General features: G+C 48.3%; 2 protein-coding genes across 2 annotated transcripts in view; one reads left to right on the top strand and one right to left on the bottom strand.

Moving 5' to 3' along the window:
• stx18 (syntaxin 18) overlaps window positions 1-18,647 on the top strand; it is a 22,162-nt gene extending 3,515 nt beyond the window's left edge. Inside the window, exons 2-11 of the mRNA XM_067384175.1 lie at window positions 4,117-4,184; window positions 4,275-4,390; window positions 14,695-14,772; window positions 14,846-14,912; window positions 15,951-16,015; window positions 16,233-16,315; window positions 16,459-16,517; window positions 16,853-16,922; window positions 17,691-17,771; window positions 18,298-18,647. Coding sequence (XP_067240276.1) covers window positions 4,117-4,184; window positions 4,275-4,390; window positions 14,695-14,772; window positions 14,846-14,912; window positions 15,951-16,015; window positions 16,233-16,315; window positions 16,459-16,517; window positions 16,853-16,922; window positions 17,691-17,771; window positions 18,298-18,393 — 783 coding nt within the window. The 3' untranslated portion in view covers window positions 18,394-18,647. The remainder of the gene's footprint in view (window positions 1-4,116; window positions 4,185-4,274; window positions 4,391-14,694; window positions 14,773-14,845; window positions 14,913-15,950; window positions 16,016-16,232; window positions 16,316-16,458; window positions 16,518-16,852; window positions 16,923-17,690; window positions 17,772-18,297) is intronic.
• Window positions 18,648-18,806: 159 nt separating this feature from the next.
• Window positions 18,807-20,000, bottom strand: part of zbtb49 (zinc finger and BTB domain containing 49) — a 12,194-nt gene continuing 11,000 nt past the window's right edge. Inside the window, exon 9 of the mRNA XM_067384162.1 lies at window positions 18,807-20,000. This exon is cut by the window's right edge and continues 457 nt beyond it. The gene's annotated coding sequence lies outside the window, so the exon portion shown is untranslated.

Here is a 20,000-nt window from a genome sequence, read left to right as displayed (position 1 = left end):
GATCTGAACCTGAAAAATAAACCGCTCTGTTGTGATTCTTTGGCAGATGTCTTGAACACCCGTTTCTCCGTGTTATTGGCGTGTTTGGATTCACCAGCAGAACTTGCTGAAGTTTCGCAGGCGATGTGAGGAAAGTGAATTTATTCAGATTATGATTACTATAATGAATGTGATCAGCACACACAGATTTAGTGAAAAATTAACCGAACTCTGACAAAAATATATAAAGATGCAGCTGTTCTGAATCTATTTAGTCATTCCGAAGTGTTTATTTGGATCCAGAAAGGTCATTTTTGTGTCCGTCTTCTCAAGTATTGACCTCTGACTCCAGAGCGTCTCCAGTCGTTCCGCTCACAGAATCTCTTCATTATAGTTGGAAGATGTTTTGATGAATGTTGAAACTGTCAAATCCAGAGCCGAGCCTCTAAAGCGGCGTGATGCGTGCTTGATCTGAGCTGATGATCTGCAGTGGAGTTATGACTTTATCTGTCTCTCATCATTGTGTTTTTATCTGTCTGACGTTTTATCTCATAATTTTAACTTTATCTGTCTTTTTATCTCATAATTATGACTTTTTATCTGACTTATTATCTCAAATTTTGTTTGTCTCATAATTGACTTTTGCCTCATTATGACTTTATCTGTCTTTTTATCTCATAATTATGACTTTTTATCTGACATATTATCTCATAATTTAGATTTTTTTATCTCATAATTATGACTTTTTATCTGACTTATTATCTCAAATTTTGTTTGTCTCATAATTGACTTTTGCCTCATTATGACTTTATCTGTCTTTTTATCTCATAATTATGACTTTTTATCTGACATATTATCTCATAATTTAGATTTTTTATGTCTCATAATTGACTTTTGTCTCATTATGACTTTTTTATCTGAGTTTCTCATAATTTTGACTTTGTCTGACATTTTGTCTCATAATTATGACTTTTGTCTCATTCTGACTTTATCTCGTAATTATGACTTTTTATCTGAATTTTTATCTCATAATTTACTTTTTATCTCATAGTTTTGACTTTTTATTTGACTATCTCATAATTATGACTTTTTATCTGACTTTTTGTAATTATGACTTTTTATCAGAATTTTTATCTCATAATTTTGACTTTTTGACTTTATCTCATAATTGACTTTTCATCTCATAATTTTGACTTTTTAATGATTAATTTCTATGTCATAATTTGTATTTAGTATGCCATAATTTTGATCTAGTATGTTGAAGTGTGGATGAGTGTCAGAAAAAGGCTGATGTGTTTGTGAATCAATTCAAGTCACATTTATTTGTGTAGAGATTTTCATAATTCACAAAATCCTGATGTTAATGTTTATAACATCTTAATATATTTGAGCCTTATAGTCACATTTATCAGGTTAGATCTTGACGGTAATATAGTTACATTTTTCTACAATATAAACAAACACGCAGTTGAGATTTGATATATAGTGTCTGTGGCCTTACGTAAGTGTACTGCATGTGTGCGGATAAAATTATACTTATAGTAGTTGTATAAAGTGTTATTATTAATTTGTTATGTGGTGAAGTTGAGCATTATGAAACCTGTGAGGTTTTGTTCAATAACCCTCTCTGGGTTCTGTCAGAGCTCCTGTACTTTATTTCTTCATGATCAACATCTGAGAACAAAAACATCATATGAGTTTATTTAGTTCTGCAGGAGAAACTGCTGAATGTGATTTGCTGCCGTCTCCAGTGACGGGCGGCTCAGGTGAAATCACTGCCTGATGTTCTCTGATGATGATGATGATGATGATGTTTGTGTTTGTGTTGTTGGTTCAATCAGCTCGCGGTGGGTTTTCTGAATGAATCTTTTGTAAACACTGAATCACTTTAATCAGCTCTGCAAATTCAACACAAACTCTTTGAGCTCTCGGGGTAAATTCATTCAATAACGGCAATAAGTGAATTGTAAACACATTCGTTTCTAAGATTAACAAACGAGTGCGTCATTCATCATGAGCGCGGGTTCATGTACGAGCGACGCTGGATTCAGATCTGTTTTCTGTGGAAGAGGAAAATCATGCTTTTATATAAATTACAATTGTGATGTTTAAACAGTTGGGATTCTAAGTCATAATTATCACTATTATTATCATTTAAATATTATGATATATCAATTTATATATTTCAATCGATATATTTCAGTTTTTTTAGTATGTCATAATTTCAGCTTTTTATCTCGTAATTATGACCTTTTTATAACATTTTGACTGTCTCATGATGATGTTTTGTCAATTTCGAATTTTTTTAAATCATAATTTCAACTTTTCATCTCATGAGTATAATTTTGACTATTTATGTCATAATTCTGATTTGCTGAAGCATGATTTTCTCTCTGGTGTTGATATGGTATTTCAGTGGTTGTGAAACATGATTTGTGTTTGTGTGCTCGTGTTTAAGTTCTCTGTGTTAAACTACAGTCACCTTTAATCCTGCGGCTTCAAAAGCCCAATAAAGTGGAACATCATAAAGCGTTTGTCGGACTCATAAAGAGAGTATTGTACCACGGGAACGATTCCTCCCTCGAGTGGAAACTGAACCGGCGACGAAAACCCCAAACTGACCCAAACCCTGTCACCAATGATCGCTATCAGGTTTCTATGGCGACGTGGTCAGAGGAAAAGTGAACGGACGCGTGACTTCACAGAATCCACCTTTACACTCGCTCCGTGTGTGTGTGTGTGTGTGTGTGTGTGAGTGTGTGTGTGAGGTAAACGGAGGGTCTCTGATGATGAGATTAAATGTAGCCAGGCAGACTGTCTCCTTTAGCCCCCAACACACACTCACACACACACACACACACACACACACACACACACACACATGTTTGTTTTTGTGAATTGTGGGGACTTTCCATAGACTTCAATGCATTTTACACTGAACAAACTGTACATTCTATCCCCCTACCCTGCCCCTACCCCTAAACCTAACCCTCACAGGAAACTGTGCAAACTTTTACTTTTTCACAAAAACTCATTCTATATGATTTATAAACCCATTTACATTGTGGGGACCGCTGGCTGGTCCCCACGATGTAGGTGAACTCAGGTTTATATTACATCATGGGGACATTTGGTCCCCACAATGTAATATAAACAAAAGCACTCACACACACACACACACACACACACACACACACACACACACACACACACACACACACACACACACACACACACACACTCACACACACACGCTCGCTGGGCTCATTGTTTAGGTATTACTTGCTCTTTAGGCTCTTAAATTACCAGAGCAATTGATCCCTCTGCCCTCCTGCAAGGCCTCCAGGCCCACTGCGGGAATCACACACACACACACACACACACACACACACACACACACACACACACACACACACACACACACGCACACACACACTCGTTCAGATGACGGCGGGTCACTGCTGCTCTCTGCTGGTGAGGACAGAATCTGTGGAGTGACTCACTGATGCTCTGAGTCTGAATGGGATCAAATCCTACATCCCTGTTCAGCATCTGCTGGATCTTCCCAGAAGAGATGGATTGACATGAGCATCAGTGACAGACACAGGCTGTCTGTCTGTCCGTCTGTAGTCATGTGATTTGTCAGTGGTCATGTGATCTTGAGGTCTCTGTTTTGTTTCTGTCTGGTTCTTGCTGTCAGACGTTCAGATGAATCACAGACACTCTTTTGAGGCTCAAAGCTGCTGCTGGGAACGTTTGATTTCTTAAAGCGAAATCTGTGAACAGCGGCCGACCTCTGACCTCTGACCCGTCTGATGGTGTTGTTCCAGCCGCCAGGATTAGACCTCCGCTGATGTCATGAGTGTGTTTCACCTGTGTGTGTGTGTGTGTGTGTGTGTGTTTGAGTCACTATTAAGTGATTCTGTTCAGGTCAAATTCTACAACTGCAGCAATTACATAATTGCTGTTATTAAAGGAGCAGAAACATTTCAGCAACGTTAGCAAAACATCTCTTTACTCCGTCTGTCGGTCTCAGTGTGTGTGTGGGTCACTTTCAGGTTGTGCTGTCATTTCTCTTGAATTAATATTGATGCAGCGCTTTATAAACATCTGATATTTCTGCTCTTTATTCTGTAGATTTCAAACATCTCAAAGCTGAAGGACTTTCTGCTGCAGCACAGGAAGGACTATGTGAACGCCGGCAGGTCAGTGAACGTCATCTGATCCATTCGGTGACTAACTTTAATCATCGTGAATGAATCCCGTTAACAACACGTCTGTGTGTGTGTGTGCAGTGTGTTGTGTTCGGACGTGTCCCGGATGACGGACAGCGAGAGAGATCAAATCGACCAGGATGCTCAGATCTTCATGAGGACCTGCTCAGACGCCATCGGCCAGCTGCGATCTGAGAGTACGTCACACACTTCACTGCGTCACACTTCACTGCGTCTCACACTTCACTGCGTCACACACTTCACTGCGTCACACACTTCACTGCGTCACACACTTCACTGCGTCACACTTCACTGCGTCACACTTCACTGCGTCACACACTTCACTGCGTCACACTTCACTGCGTCACACACTTCACTGCGTCACACTTCACTGCGTCACACACTTCACTGCGTCACACTTCACTGCGTCACACACTTCACTGCGTCACACTTCACTGCGTCACACACTTCACTGCGTCACACTTCACTGCGTCACACACTTCACTGCGTCACACTTCACTGCGTCACACACTTCACACTTCACTGCGTCACACACTTCACTGCGTCACACTTCACTGCGTCACACACTTCACTGCGTCACACACTTCACTGCGTCACACTTCACTGCGTCACACACTTCACTGCGTCACACACTTCACTGCGTCACACTTCACTGCGTCACACTTCACTGCGTCTCACACTTCACTGCGTCACACACTTCACCGCATCACACTTCACCGCATCACACTTCACTGCGTCACACTTCACCGCATCACACTTCACCGCGTCACACTTCACACTTCACACGGCACTGCGTCACACACTTCACTGCGTCACACTTCACTGCGTCACACGTCACTGCGTCACACGTCACTGCGTCACACGTCACTGCGTCACACGTCACTGCGTCTCACACTTCACTGCGTCACACACTTCACCGCATCACACTTCACCGCATCACACTTCACCGCATCACACTTCACCGCATCACACTTCACCGCGTCACAGTTCACCGCATCACACACTTCACTGCGTCACACACTTCACTGCGTCACACTTCACTGCGTCACACTTCACTGCGTCACACTTCACTGCGTCACACTTCACTGCGTCACACTTCACTGCGTCACACTTCACTGCGTCACACACTTCACTGCGTCACACACTTCACTGCGTCACACACTTCACTGCGTCACACACTTCACTGCGTCACACACTTCACTGCGTCACACACTTCACTGCGTCACACTCTTCACTGCGTCACACACTTCACTGCGTCACACGTCACTGCGTCACACGTCACTGCGTCACACGTCACTGAGTCACACACTTCACTGCGTCACACACTTCACTGCGTCACACACTTCACTGCGTCACACGTCACTGCGTCACACACTTCACTGCGTCACACACTTCACTGCGTCACACTTCACTGCATCACACACTTCACTGCGTCACACTTCACTGCGTCACACTTCACTGCGTCACACTTCACTGCGTCACACTTCACTGCGTCACACTTCACTGCGGCACACACTTCACTGCGTCACACACTTCACTGCGTCACACACTTCACCGCGCCACACACTTCACCGCGTCACACTTCACTGCGTCACACACTTCACTGCGTCACACACTTCACTGCGTCACACACTTCACTGCGTCACACTCTTCACTGCGTCACACACTTCACTGCGTCACACACTTCACTGCGTCACACATTTGACTGCGTCACACTTCACTGCGTCACACACTTCACTGCGTCACACTTCACTGCGTCACACGTCACTGCGTCACACTCTTCACTGCGTCACACTCTTCACTGCGTCACACACTTCACTGCGTCACACTTCACTGCGTCACACACTTCATTGCGTCACACACTTCATTGCGTCACACACTTCATTGCGTCACACACTTCATTGCGTCACACTTCACTGCGTCACACTTCACTGCGTCACACTTCACTGCGTCACACACTTCATTGCGTCACACACTTCATTGCGTCACACTTCACTGCGTCACACTTCACTGCGTCACACTTCACTGCGTCACACACTTCACTGCGTCACACTTCACTGCGTCACACTTCACTGCGTCACACTTCATTGCGTCACACACTTCATTGCGTCACACTTCACTGCGTCACACTTCACTGCGTCACACTTCACTGCGTCACACACTTCATTGCGTCACACTTCACTGCGTCACACTTCACTGCGTCACACACTTCACTGCGTCACACTTCACTGCGTCACACTTCACCGCGTCACACGTCACTGCGCCACACTTTCACTGCGTCACACACTTCACCGCGCCACACTCTTCACCGCGTCACACTCTTCACCGCGCCACACACTTCACCGCGCCACACGCCACCGCGTCACACGCCACCGCGTCACACGTCACTGAGTCACACACTTCACCGCGCCACACACTTCACTGCGTCACACACTTCACTGCGTCACACACTTCACTGCGTCACACTTCATTGCGTCACACTTCACTGCGTCACACACTTCACCGCGTCACACTTCACCGCGTCACACTTCACTGCGTCACACTTCACCGCGCCACACACTTCACCGCGCCACACACTTCACCGCGCCACACACTTCACCGCGCCACACACTTCACCGCGCCACACTTCACCGCGCCACACACTTCACCGCGCCACACACTTCACCGCGCCACACACTTCACCGCGCCACACTCTTCACCGCGTCACACACTTCACCGCGCCACACACTTCACCGCGTCACACATTTGACCGCGTCACACTTCACCGCGCCACACACTTCACCGCGTCACACACTTCACCGCGTCACACTTCACCGCGCCACACTCTTCACCGCGCCACACACTTCACCGCGCCACACTTCACCGCGTCACACTTCACCGCGCCACACTTCACCGCGCCACACTTCACCGCGTCACACTTCACCGCGCCACACTTCACCGCGCCACACACTTCACCGCGCCACACACTTCACCGCGCCACACACTTCACCGCGCCACACACTTCACCGCGTCACACTTCACCGCGTCACACACTTCACCGCGCCACACACTTCACCGCGCCACACACTTCACCGCGTCACACTCTTCACCGCGCCACACACTTCACCGCGCCACACACTTCACCGCGCCACACATTTGACCGCGTCACACTTCACCGCGCCACACACTTCACCGCGCCACACTTCACCGCGTCACACGCCACCGCGCCACACTCTTCACCGCGCCACACTCTTCACCGCGCCACACACTTCACCGCGCCACACTTCACCGCGTCACACACTTCATTGCGTCACACACTTCATTGCGTCACACACTTCATTGCGTCACACTTCATTGCTACACACTTCAATGCGTCACACTTCACTGCGTCACACACTTCATTGAGTCACACACTTCATTGCGTCACACTTCACTGCGTCACACTTCACTGCGTCACACTTCACTGCGTCACACACTTCATTGCGTCACACTTCACTGCGCCACACTTCACCGCGCCACACTTCATTGCGTCACACACTTCATTGCGTCACACTTCACCGCGCCACACACTTCACCGCGCCACACTTCACCGCGCCACACACTTCATTGCGCCACACTTCACCGCGCCACACTTCACCGCGCCACACACTTCACCGCGCCACACTTCACCGCGCCACACTTCACCGCGCCACACGCCACCGCGCCACACTCTTCACCGCGCCACACACTTCACCGCGCCACACTCTTCACCGCGCCACACTCTTCACCGCGTCACACACTTCACCGCGCCACACGCCACCGCGCCACACGCCACCGCGCCACACGCCACTGAGTCACACACTTCACCGCGCCACACACTTCACCGCGCCACACACTTCACCGCGCCACACTTCACCGCGTCACACTTCACCGCGCCACACACTTCACCGCGCCACACTTCACCGCGCCACACTTCACCGCGTCACACTTCACTGCGTCACACTTCACAGCGTCACACTTCACTGCGTCACACACTTCACTGCGTCACACTCTTCACTGCGTCACACACTTCATTGCGTCACACTTCACTGCGTCACACTCTTCACTGCGTCACACACTTCATTGCGTCACACTTCACTGCGTCACACTTCACTGCGTCACACTAAACTGAGTCACACACTTCATTGAGTCACACTACACTGCGTCACACTTCACCGCGTCACACACTTCACCGCGCCACACTCTTCACCGCGCCACACTTCACCGCGCCACACGCCACCGCGCCACACTCTTCACCGCGTCACACACTTCACCGCGCCACACTCTTCACCGCGCCACACTCTTCACCGCGCCACACGCCACCGCGCCACACGCCACCGCGCCACACGCCACTGAGTCACACACTTCACCGCGCCACACACTTCACCGCGCCACACACTTCACCGCGCCACACGCCACCGCGCCACACACTTCACCGCGCCTCACACTTCACTGCGTCACACTTCACTGCATCACACACTTCACCGCGCCACACTTCACCGCGCCACACTTCACCGCGCCACACTTCACCGCGCCACACTTCACCGCGCCACACTTCACCGCGTCACACACTTCACCGCGCCACACACTTCACCGCGCCACACACTTCACCGCGCCACACACTTCACCGCGCCACACTTCACCGCGCCACACACTTCACCGCGCCACACACTTCACCGCGCCACACACTTCACCGCGCCACACTCTTCACCGCGCCACACACTTCACCGCGCCACACACTTCACCGCGTCACACATTTGACCGCGTCACACTTCACCGCGCCACACACTTCACCGCGCCACACTTCACCGCGCCACACGCCACCGCGCCACACTCTTCACCGCGCCACACTCTTCACCGCGCCACACACTTCACCGCGTCACACTTCACCGCGCCACACACTTCATTGCGTCACACACTTCATTGCGTCACACACTTCATTGCGTCACACTTCATTGCGTCACACTTCACCGCGTCACACTTCACCGCGCCACACACTTCATTGCGTCACACACTTCATTGCGTCACACTTCACCGCGCCACACTTCACTGCGCCACACTTCACCGCGCCACACACTTCATTGCGTCACACTTCACCGCGCCACACTTCACTGCGTCACACTTCATTGCGTCACACACTTCATTGCGTCACACTTCACCGCGCCACACTTCACCGCGTCACACTTCACCGCGCCACACACTTCATTGCGTCACACTTCACCGCGTCACACTTCACCGCGCCACACACTTCACCGCGCCACACTTCACCGCGCCACACTTCACCGCGTCACACGCCACCGCGCCACACTCTTCACCGCGTCACACACTTCACCGCGCCACACTCTTCACCGCGCCACACTCTTCACCGCGTCACACACTTCACCGCGCCACACGCCACCGCGTCACACGCCACCGCGCCACACGCCACTGAGTCACACACTTCACCGCGCCACACACTTCACCGCGCCACACGCTTCACTGCGTCACACTTCACTGCGTCTCACACTTCACTGCGTCTCACACTTCACTGCGTCACACTTCACCGCGTCACACACTTCACCGCGTCACACACTTCACCGCGTCACACGCTTCACCGCGTCACACACTTCACCGCGTCACACGCTTCACCGCGTCACACGCTTCACCGCGTCACACACTTCACCGCGTCACACACTTCACCGCGTCACACTCTTCACCGCGTCACACTCTTCACTGCGTCACACACGTCACTGCGTCACACGTCACTGCGTCACACGTCACTGAGTCACACACTTCACTGCGTCACACACTTCACTGCGTCACACACTTCACTGCGTCACACTTCACTGCGTCACACTTCACTGCGTCACACACTTCACTGCGTCACACACTTCACTGCGTCACACTTCACTGCGTCACACTTCACTGCGTCACACTTCACCGCGTCACACTTCACCGCGCCACACACTTCACCGCGTCACACACTTCACCGCGCCACACACTTCACCGCGCCACACACGCCACCGCGCCACACACGCCACCGCGCCACACACTTCACCGCGCCACACACTTCACCGCGCCACACACTTCACCGCGCCACACTTCACCGCGTCACACTTCACCGCGCCACACTTCACCGCGCCACACACTTCACCGCGCCACACACTTCACCGCGCCACACTTCACCGCGCCTCACACTTCACCGCGCCACACACTTCACCGCGCCACACTTCACCGCGTCACACTTCACTGCGCCACACGCTTCACCGCGTCACACGCTTCACTGCGTCACACGCTTCACTGCGTCACACGCTTCACTGCGTCACACGCTTCACTGCGCCACACGCTTCACCGCGCCACACACTTCACCGCGCCACACACTTCACCGCGCCACACTCTTCACCGCGCCACACTCTTCACCGCGCCACACACTTCACCGCGCCACACTTCACCGCGCCTCACACTTCACCGCGCCACACACTTCACCGCGTCACACTTCACCGCGCCACACACTTCACCGCGCCACACACTTCACCGCGTCACACACTTCACCGCGCCACACTTCACCGCGCCTCACACTTCACCGCGTCACACTTCACCGCGTCACACACTTCACCGCGCCACACTTCACCGCGCCTCACACTTCACCGCGCCTCACACTTCACCGCGCCACACACTTCACCGCGTCACACTTCACCGCGCCACACACTTCACCGCGCCACACACTTCACCGCGCCACACTCTTCACCGCGCCACACACTTCACCGCGCCTCACACTTCACCGCGCCTCACACTTCACCGCGTCACACGCTTCACCGCCACACGCTTCACCGCGTCACACGCTTCACCGCGCCACACGCTTCACCGCGCCACACGCTTCACCGCGCCACACGCCACCGCGCCACACGCTTCACCGCGCCACACGCCACCGCGCCACACGCTTCACCGCGCCACACACTTCACCGCGCCACACTCTTCACCGCGCCACACTCTTCACCGCGCCACACACTTCACCGCGTCACACTTCACCGCGCCTCACACTTCACCGCGCCACACACTTCACCGCGCCACACTTCACCGCGTCACACACTTCACCGCGTCACACACTTCACTGCGTCACACTCTTCACCGCGCCACACACTTCACCGCGCCACACTTCACCGCGCCTCACACTTCACCGCGCCTCACACTTCACCGCGCCACACACTTCACCGCGTCACACTTCACCGCGCCTCACACTTCACCGCGCCTCACACTTCACCGCGCCACACACTTCACCGCGTCACACTTCACCGCGTCACACACTTCACCGCGTCACACACTTCACCGCGCCACACTCTTCACCGCGCCACACACTTCACTGCGCCACACTTCACCGCGCCACACTTCACTGCGTCACACTTCACCGCGTCACACTTCACCGCGTCACACACTTCACCGCGCCACACACTTCACCGCGTCACACACTTCACCGCGCCACACACTTCACCGCGCCACACTTCACCGCGCCACACACTTCACCGCGCCACACACTTCACCGCGCCACACACTTCACCGCGCCACACTCTTCACCGCGCCACACACTTCACCGCGCCACACACTTCACTGCGTCACACATTTGACTGCGTCACACTTCACTGCGTCACACACTTCAATGCGTCACACTTCACCGCGCCACACGCCACCGCGTCACACTCTTCACTGCGTCACACTCTTCACCGCGTCACACACTTCACCGCGCCACACTTCACCGCGTCACACACTTCATTGCGTCACACTTCACTGCGTCACACACTTCATTGCGTCACACTTCACTGCGTCACACTTCACTGCGTCACACTTCATTGCGTCACACACTTCATTGCGTCACACTTCACTGCGTCACACTTCACTGCGTCACACTTCACTGCGTCACACACTTCATTGCGTCACACTTCACTGCGTCACACTTCACTGCGTCACACACTTCACTGCGTCACACTTCACTGCGTCACACTTCACTGCGTCACACGTCACTGCGTCACACTCTTCACTGCGTCACACACTTCACTGCGTCACACTCTTCACTGCGTCACACTCTTCACTGCGTCACACACTTCACTGCGTCACACGTCACTGCGTCACACGTCACTGCGTCACACGTCACTGAGTCACACACTTCACTGCGTCACACACTTCACTGCGTCACACACTTCACTGCGTCACACTTCACTGCGTCTCACACTTCACTGCGTCTCACACTTCACTGCGTCACACTTCACCGCGTCACACACTTCACCGCGTCACACACTTCACCGCGTCACACGCTTCACCGCGTCACACACTTCACCGCGTCACACGCTTCACCGCGTCACACGCTTCACCGCGTCACACACTTCACCGCGTCACACACTTCACCGCGTCACACTCTTCACCGCGACACACTCTTCACCGCGCTACACGTCACCGCGCTACACGTCACCGCGCCACACGTCACTGAGTCACACACTTCACCGCGCCACACACTTCACCGCGCCACACACTTCACCGCGCCACACTTCACCGCGTCACACACTTCACCGCGCCACACACTTCACTGCGCCACACACTTCACCGCGTCACACTTCACCGCGCCACACTTCACCGCGTCACACTTCACCGCGTCACACTTCACTCGTCACACACTTCACCGCGTCACACACTTCACTGCGTCACACACTTCACTGCGCCACACGTCACTGCGTCACACACGTCACCTGCGCACACACTTCACCGCGTCACACACTTCACTGCGTCACACACTTCACCGCGCCACACTTCACCGCGCCACACTTCACCGCGCCACACTTCACCGCGCCACACACTTCACCGCGCCACACACTTCACTGCGCCACACTTCACCGCGCCTCACACTTCACCGCGCCACACACTTCACCGCGCCACACTTCACCGCGCCACACTTCACCGCGCCACACGCCACCGCGCCACACGCCACCGCGCCACACGCTTCACAGCGCCACACCCTACACCCCGTCACACGCTACACAGCGCCACACGCTTCACTGCGTCACACGCTTCACCGCGTCACACACTTCACTGCGTCACACTCTTCACTGCGTCACACTCTTCACTGCGTCACACACTTCACTGCGTCACACTTCACTGCGTCTCACACTTCACTGCGTCACACACTTCACTGCGTCACACACTTCTCTGCGTCACACAATTCACTGAGTCACACACTTCACTGCGACACACTTCACTGCGTCACACTTCACTGCGTCACACTTCACCGCGCCACACTTCACTGCGTCACACACTTCACCGCGCCACACTTCACTGCGCCTCACACTTCACCGCGCCTCACACTTCACTGCGCCACACTTCACCGCGTCACACTTCACCGCGCCACACACTTCACTGCGCCACACTTCACCGCGTCACACTCTTCACTGCGTCACACACTTCACCGCGCCTCACACTTCACCGCGCTCACACTTCACTGCGCCACACGCTTCACCGCGTCACACGCTTCACCGCGTCACACGCTTCACCGCGCCACACGCCACCGCGCCACACGCCACCGCGTCACACGCTTCACCGCGCCACACGCTTCACCGCGCCACACGCTTCACCGCGCCACACGCCACCGCGCCACACGCCACCGCGCCACACACTTCACCGCGCCACTTCACCGCGCCACACTCTTCACTGCGTCACACACTTCACCGCGCCACACTTCACCGCGCTCACACTTCACCGCGCCACACTTCACCGCGCCACACTTCACCGCGCCACACACTTCACCGCGCCACACACTTCACCGCGCCACACCACTGCGTCACACACTTCACCGCGCCACTTCACCGCGCCTCACACTTCACCGCGCCTCACACTTCACTGCGTCACACACTTCACTGCGTCACACTTCACTGCGTCTCACACTTCACTGCGTCTCACACTTCACTGCGTCACACACTTCACTGCGTCACACTTCACTGCGTCACACACTTCACTGCGTCACACACTTCACTGCGTCACACTCTTCACTGCGTCACACACTTCACTGCGTCTCACACTTCACTGCGTCTCACACTTCACTGCGTCACACACTTCACTGCGTCACACTTCACTGCGTCACACGCTTCACCGCGTCACACGCTTCACCGCGTCACACGCTTCACCGCGTCACACGCTTCACCGCGTCACACGCTTCACTGCGTCACACGCTTCACCGCGTCACACGCTTCACCGCGTCACACGCTTCACCGCGTCACACGCTTCACCGCGTCACACGCTTCACCGCGTCACACGCTTCACCGCGTCACACGCTTCACCGCGTCACACGCTTCACCGCGTCACACGCTTCACCGCGTCACACACTTCACTGCGTCACACTCTTCACTGCGTCACACACTTCACTGCGTCACACGCTTCACACGGCAGTGTAATTAAAGATACTTTCTGGTTGCCAAATATCAGTGTATGATGTTGATGGTATGTGTGTGTGTGTGTGTGTGTCTAGTGAACAAACAGCAGGTCTCCACACAGGTGAAGGATCATCGTGCAGCAGTGCTGGATCTGATAGAGGGTTATCTTAAAGGTACAGACACACACTCACACACACACATGTGTAGATGATAACACACCGGCTCATAATGTGTGTGTGTGTGCAGGTGTGTGTAAACTGTATTCTGAACAGAGAGCCGTACGTGTGAAGAGAGTCGTAGACAAGAAGAGACTGTAAGTGCAAGAAACACAAACACATCATAACATCTTCATCACTTCTGCTGGAGATTCATCATCTCCACATGAACATGATCGTGTTTCATTCTAAATTAAGCCTCATGAATTAATGAATATCTTTTTCACACATTAGTTCGTTAATGTTCATTTGAAGAGGTATCATGTTAGTTCTTAATTAATTTATTTTAGTATTATAAATCAATTTACATAAACCAAGATTTAAAAATGCTTAAAGTAATGTTAGTTGATGATCTTCATGTTTGTGTGTTAGTGATGAAATCATACAAATACATGGAACGATTGTTCTAGAATATTATAGTTTCACGACTAATACTGAACTTTTCTTCTCTGAACAGTGAATCTTTGATCTGTTTCTCTGTCTCAGCATGTCTTGATGTTTGAAATCTGTGCACTATTCTTAATAACTATAATTATTTACACTGAATATTTTATAACACTTCATTTGAAATAAAACATTTTTTCTTTGTTCTGCTGATTCTGAAGCTCTGAGCGACTGATTTAACAGAGAAACTCTCATCACAGAGTTAAGGTTCATTCTGTGGATATTTCTTTGCTTCATAGACTCAAACTTTATCCTTCATATACATATTTAGACTATGATAGATATATATATATGACTATTGTTCTTACTCCGTCCATGTAATAAATGCACATCTTTAAATGAGAGTTTTTAGGTTTTATGTACTTCAGCGGCTCAGGTGATTTTTTTGCCACAAAATGTTTCATAAATGTGCCATATTGTAACGTGATTAAGAGTAAAATAAGCACAAACTGTTTCATCAGTTTTAACACACATTATAACTCATTCCCTCCACAGCTTCACATAATAGTTTTATCAGAAACACGTAACTTCAATATGAATGTATTTTTGTCTCACTGCACTGATAGATTTGCACCTTTTTTTAATACTAAAATGTGAAAAATCTGTAAGACAACACGTGTTTTATGAAGACGCATTCAGTGTGATTATTACTGACATGAACATGAGCCGATTCACACTGGATGTGTTTCCAGATCAAGATTAGAACCGGAGCAGATCAGTCAAGACAAACACCAGAGCGACGGAGAGGAGAACAGCGGTGAGACTGAGATACACACACTCACACACACACACACGCACGCACGCACACATACACACGATGTAATGTAATAGAAAATAAATATTTTACACATTTATAATAATATTTCTTCACAATATATTTGGGTCTTTATACATGAAAATATTCAGCTGCCTTTTAAATTTTAGGTGTCCGTCATATTTGGGGTCTGAAAGAGTAATGAGAGTTTGTGTTACAGAGAAACCCGTTTCAGACGGTCATGTGGATCTGTGGGAGGAAAACAGAGTCGAAGACGACCTTTCACCGGAGGAGATACAGATGGTACACACACACACACACACACACACACACACACACACACACACACACACACACACTCTTCATCACACTGGTGCAGTAATCACTGTGTGCGTGTTTGTGTGTGTGTGTGTGTGTGTGTGTGTGTGTGTGTGTGTGTGTGTTAGTTCGAGCAGGAGAATCAGAGGCTGGTCGGGGAGATGAACAGTCTGCTGGATGAAGTCAGGTGACATTCTGCTGTTATTATCATTGATCACACAATCATTGAAATGTTGATCAGACTGAAAATGATTCATTCTTACTGAGAAACACTGAAAAAATGGCTTTGAAACACAAATAATTTCACAAATAATTACAAAGAAACGGCAAGGAACACGTTGAAGTTTGAAAGGGAAAGACTGAAATAGTATTTTCTTGTCAAACATACTTCAGTAGTCTGAATTCAGCTTCAAAACATCATTTTTACAGTGCAGTTTAGAGTCATCAGACACAGAATTACAATCCAGCATTATGAGTGAATAACACTGAGAGTGTGTGTGTGTGTGTGTGTGTGTGTTACAGGCAGATCGAGGGGAAGGTTGTGGAAATCTCTCGTCTGCAGGAAATCTTCGCTGAGAAAGTCCTTCATCAGGTCAGATGGGTTCATGACCTTTCAGGGAACAGCGAGAGAATAGCCTGTAATATCTGTTTTAAAGCTTTCGTCCCTCTAGTGGTGAAAAATAACACTGCATGCGTCTTACAAAAGATCTTTGTTTTGGGTGTTCTTCCACTTCTCTAGTTATAAATAACTCTTTTTTTTCTATTTTGAATGATCCACGGTCAGTTTTTATCATGTTCTCTGTGTACAGCTCTGAAATATAAATCATTCTTATTGGTTTATGAAAGTGTATTTTCATGGTTTTGAAGATTGATGAAAGATTGATGACTCTCAATAATTAAATTTTTTTAATCAAAAAAGTGCTCTAGTGTAGCTTTAATAGAATAAATGATTGTGATTTTAATAACCCACAAGCTAAAACACTGTCATCAGTCAAAAACACACGTATGTTGTAGTTTAAATCTTTCAATTTTGACCAAAAACGAGTGTTTTGCTTCTTGTTATTACTCTCGTCGTTTGCTATTCTGATAACTTTGCAACGTTTTGTTCAATGTATTTTTACACGTTTTTAAAATTTCAATTCACACTTATTATTTTTTTGATCTGCGACTGAAAAACTTTGGTGGAACCTCAATCCCATAGTAAAGCTCTGGATCATTCTGACCCGTCTAAACACTGAACTTTTAAAAACGTTTATCTTTCTAACAAAAAACAGCTTATGGTGTTTACAGCCCTTGTGTGTGTGTGTGTGTGTGTGTGTGTGTTCACGTGTGTGTGTTCGCGTGCGTGTGTGTGTTACAGGAGACTGAGATCGACAGCATTCATCAACTGGTTGTTGGTGCAACAGAAAATGTGAAAGAAGGAAATGAAGATATTAGAGAGGTAAGAAAACCAAACACACACACACACACACACACACACACGCGATAAATCACTTTCCTAAAGTAAGATTTTCCTCTACAAGAAAATAATCATGCTTTTGTAAATCATGATTAAATTATGACATAAAAAGTTGAAATTGACAAAAGTCAAAATTTACATGCTGTCATAATTATGATAAAAAGTAGAAATTTTGGCTTAAAATGATATGAGTCAAAATTGACATACTAAGTTGAAATTATGACTTAAAAAGTCACAATTCTGACAAATGTTTTAGATTATAATTTTGACTTTAGTCTTGTAATCATGATTTAGTATAAATATGATTTATTAAAGTATGACTGTTTTTTTTTTGTGGGAGGAATGGGCTCCCACACTCATTTGTCAATTTTTAGAGTCAGTAAATCGAGACTTTTGATAAACTGTTTTTCATCAAAAAATGAAATGCAATAATGAATCTGCAGCTTTATTTGTGGTTGTCGTGGCGTTCTTACAGTATGTGGTTCATGATTCTTCACGTGTTTCTCAGGCCATCAAGAACAACGCCGGCTTCCGCGTGTGGATTCTCTTCTTCCTGGTCATGTGCTCGTTCTCGCTGCTGTTTCTGGACTGGTATGACGGCTGAAGGAACTGAAGCAAATCATCTGAATGTGGAGCATGTGAAAACATATTCAATAAACCGTTCTCAGTTCAAACTCTCCGGGGTCTGTTCAGTGATTTCATGATACCAGTCGAATCACACAGTCGAACTCTAGATTGATTGGTGTGAGAAGTTCGTTAAGATGCTGTTTGTTCAGCAGCGGTGCAGGACTGACGGTAACGAGTCTGACATCAGTGACGAACAGCTGCGAAACGCATCTGAGGGAAGATCCACCTGACAAGCCTACAGAAGCCCATTTCTGCCAAGATGGTAATTCATAATAAAATTAATAAAACAGATGGTCATAAGAAGTTGACATCACTCAAAATTGACTAGTCATAACTGACTTCCATCATAGTTCTGACTTGGTCATAATGTCAACTGTTTAATCTCATTATGATGATGTAGTATCTCAACTTTGACTGTCACAGTTTCAACTTTCTGATGTCAATTTTGATATCATAATCTCATTAGTATGTCATAATTTCAACTGTTCTTCAAATCTCATTAATTGTCAATTTTGAATTTTCATGTCATAATTATGATTTACCAAGGCTTTATTTTTTGTCTTATGCAGAAATGGGCTTCTATACTATGGTGATGAATTTCTGGAGCCATGTTTATTTCTGTAGTGATTTTAGTGTGTGTGTTCACCAAATCCAATGCCATAATAGGCTTAAATATCCTAAATATGTAAGATATGGACATAAAAAAAGAAAAAGAAAACTGATTGATTTTGAACTGCAGATGAATGTGTGTAACTGCTGTAGATCAGCGTGTGTGTGTTATTGTGTTCCTGATCAAACTTCTGTTTTAGTCAGAATCCCGTCAGGTATTTGTTGACAGTATCAGCTGAAAACAGTAAAGCTTAAAGCACATGATGAAGAAACACCAGGTTTATACTGTCATGAGGACAGGAAACGTTTCATATTTCTCGGAATGTTTTACAGTGATTCATTACTCCTGAATAAATCTGTCCTCAGCGTGACATTCACATCTATTCAGGAGGTAAGTAATAATTTCAATGTTCTTTTTCTCAACTGAACTTACAATACTGCCTGAAAATAATTACTGTTCTTTAAAAACACATATTTTTGTGGAAACCGTGATACATTACAATTCAAAAGTTTGCAAGTCAGCAAGATTAAAAAAAGTTAATTTAAGGATACATTAAACTGATCAAAAGTGACATTTATAATGTTACAAAAGATCAAATAAATGCTGTTTCTTTGAACTTTCTATTCATCAAAGAATCCTGAAAAATAAAATGTATGACGGTTTCCACCAAAATATGAACTGTTTTCAACATTAATAATCATAAATGTTTCTTGAGCATCAAATCATCATATCAGAATGATTTCTGAAGGATCATGTGACACTGAAGACTGATGCTGAAAATTCAGCTTTGATCACAGGATATAAATTACACTTTACTGTATATTCACATAGAAAACAGCTGATTTACATTATAATATTTCACTGTTTTACTGTATTTTTGATCAAATAAACAGTCTCTGTGAACAGAAGAGATTCTTTCGGAAACATCATAAAATCTAAATTATTCCACACCTTTGACCGGTGTCCAGCATGTT

This window comes from Chanodichthys erythropterus, chromosome 1, assembly GCF_024489055.1.
Source record: "Chanodichthys erythropterus isolate Z2021 chromosome 1, ASM2448905v1, whole genome shotgun sequence".
Classification (NCBI taxonomy): Eukaryota; Metazoa; Chordata; class Actinopteri; order Cypriniformes; family Xenocyprididae; genus Chanodichthys; species Chanodichthys erythropterus.
The sequence above is the reverse complement of the archived record's forward strand: the minus strand, read 5'-3'. Positions and strand labels throughout refer to the sequence as shown.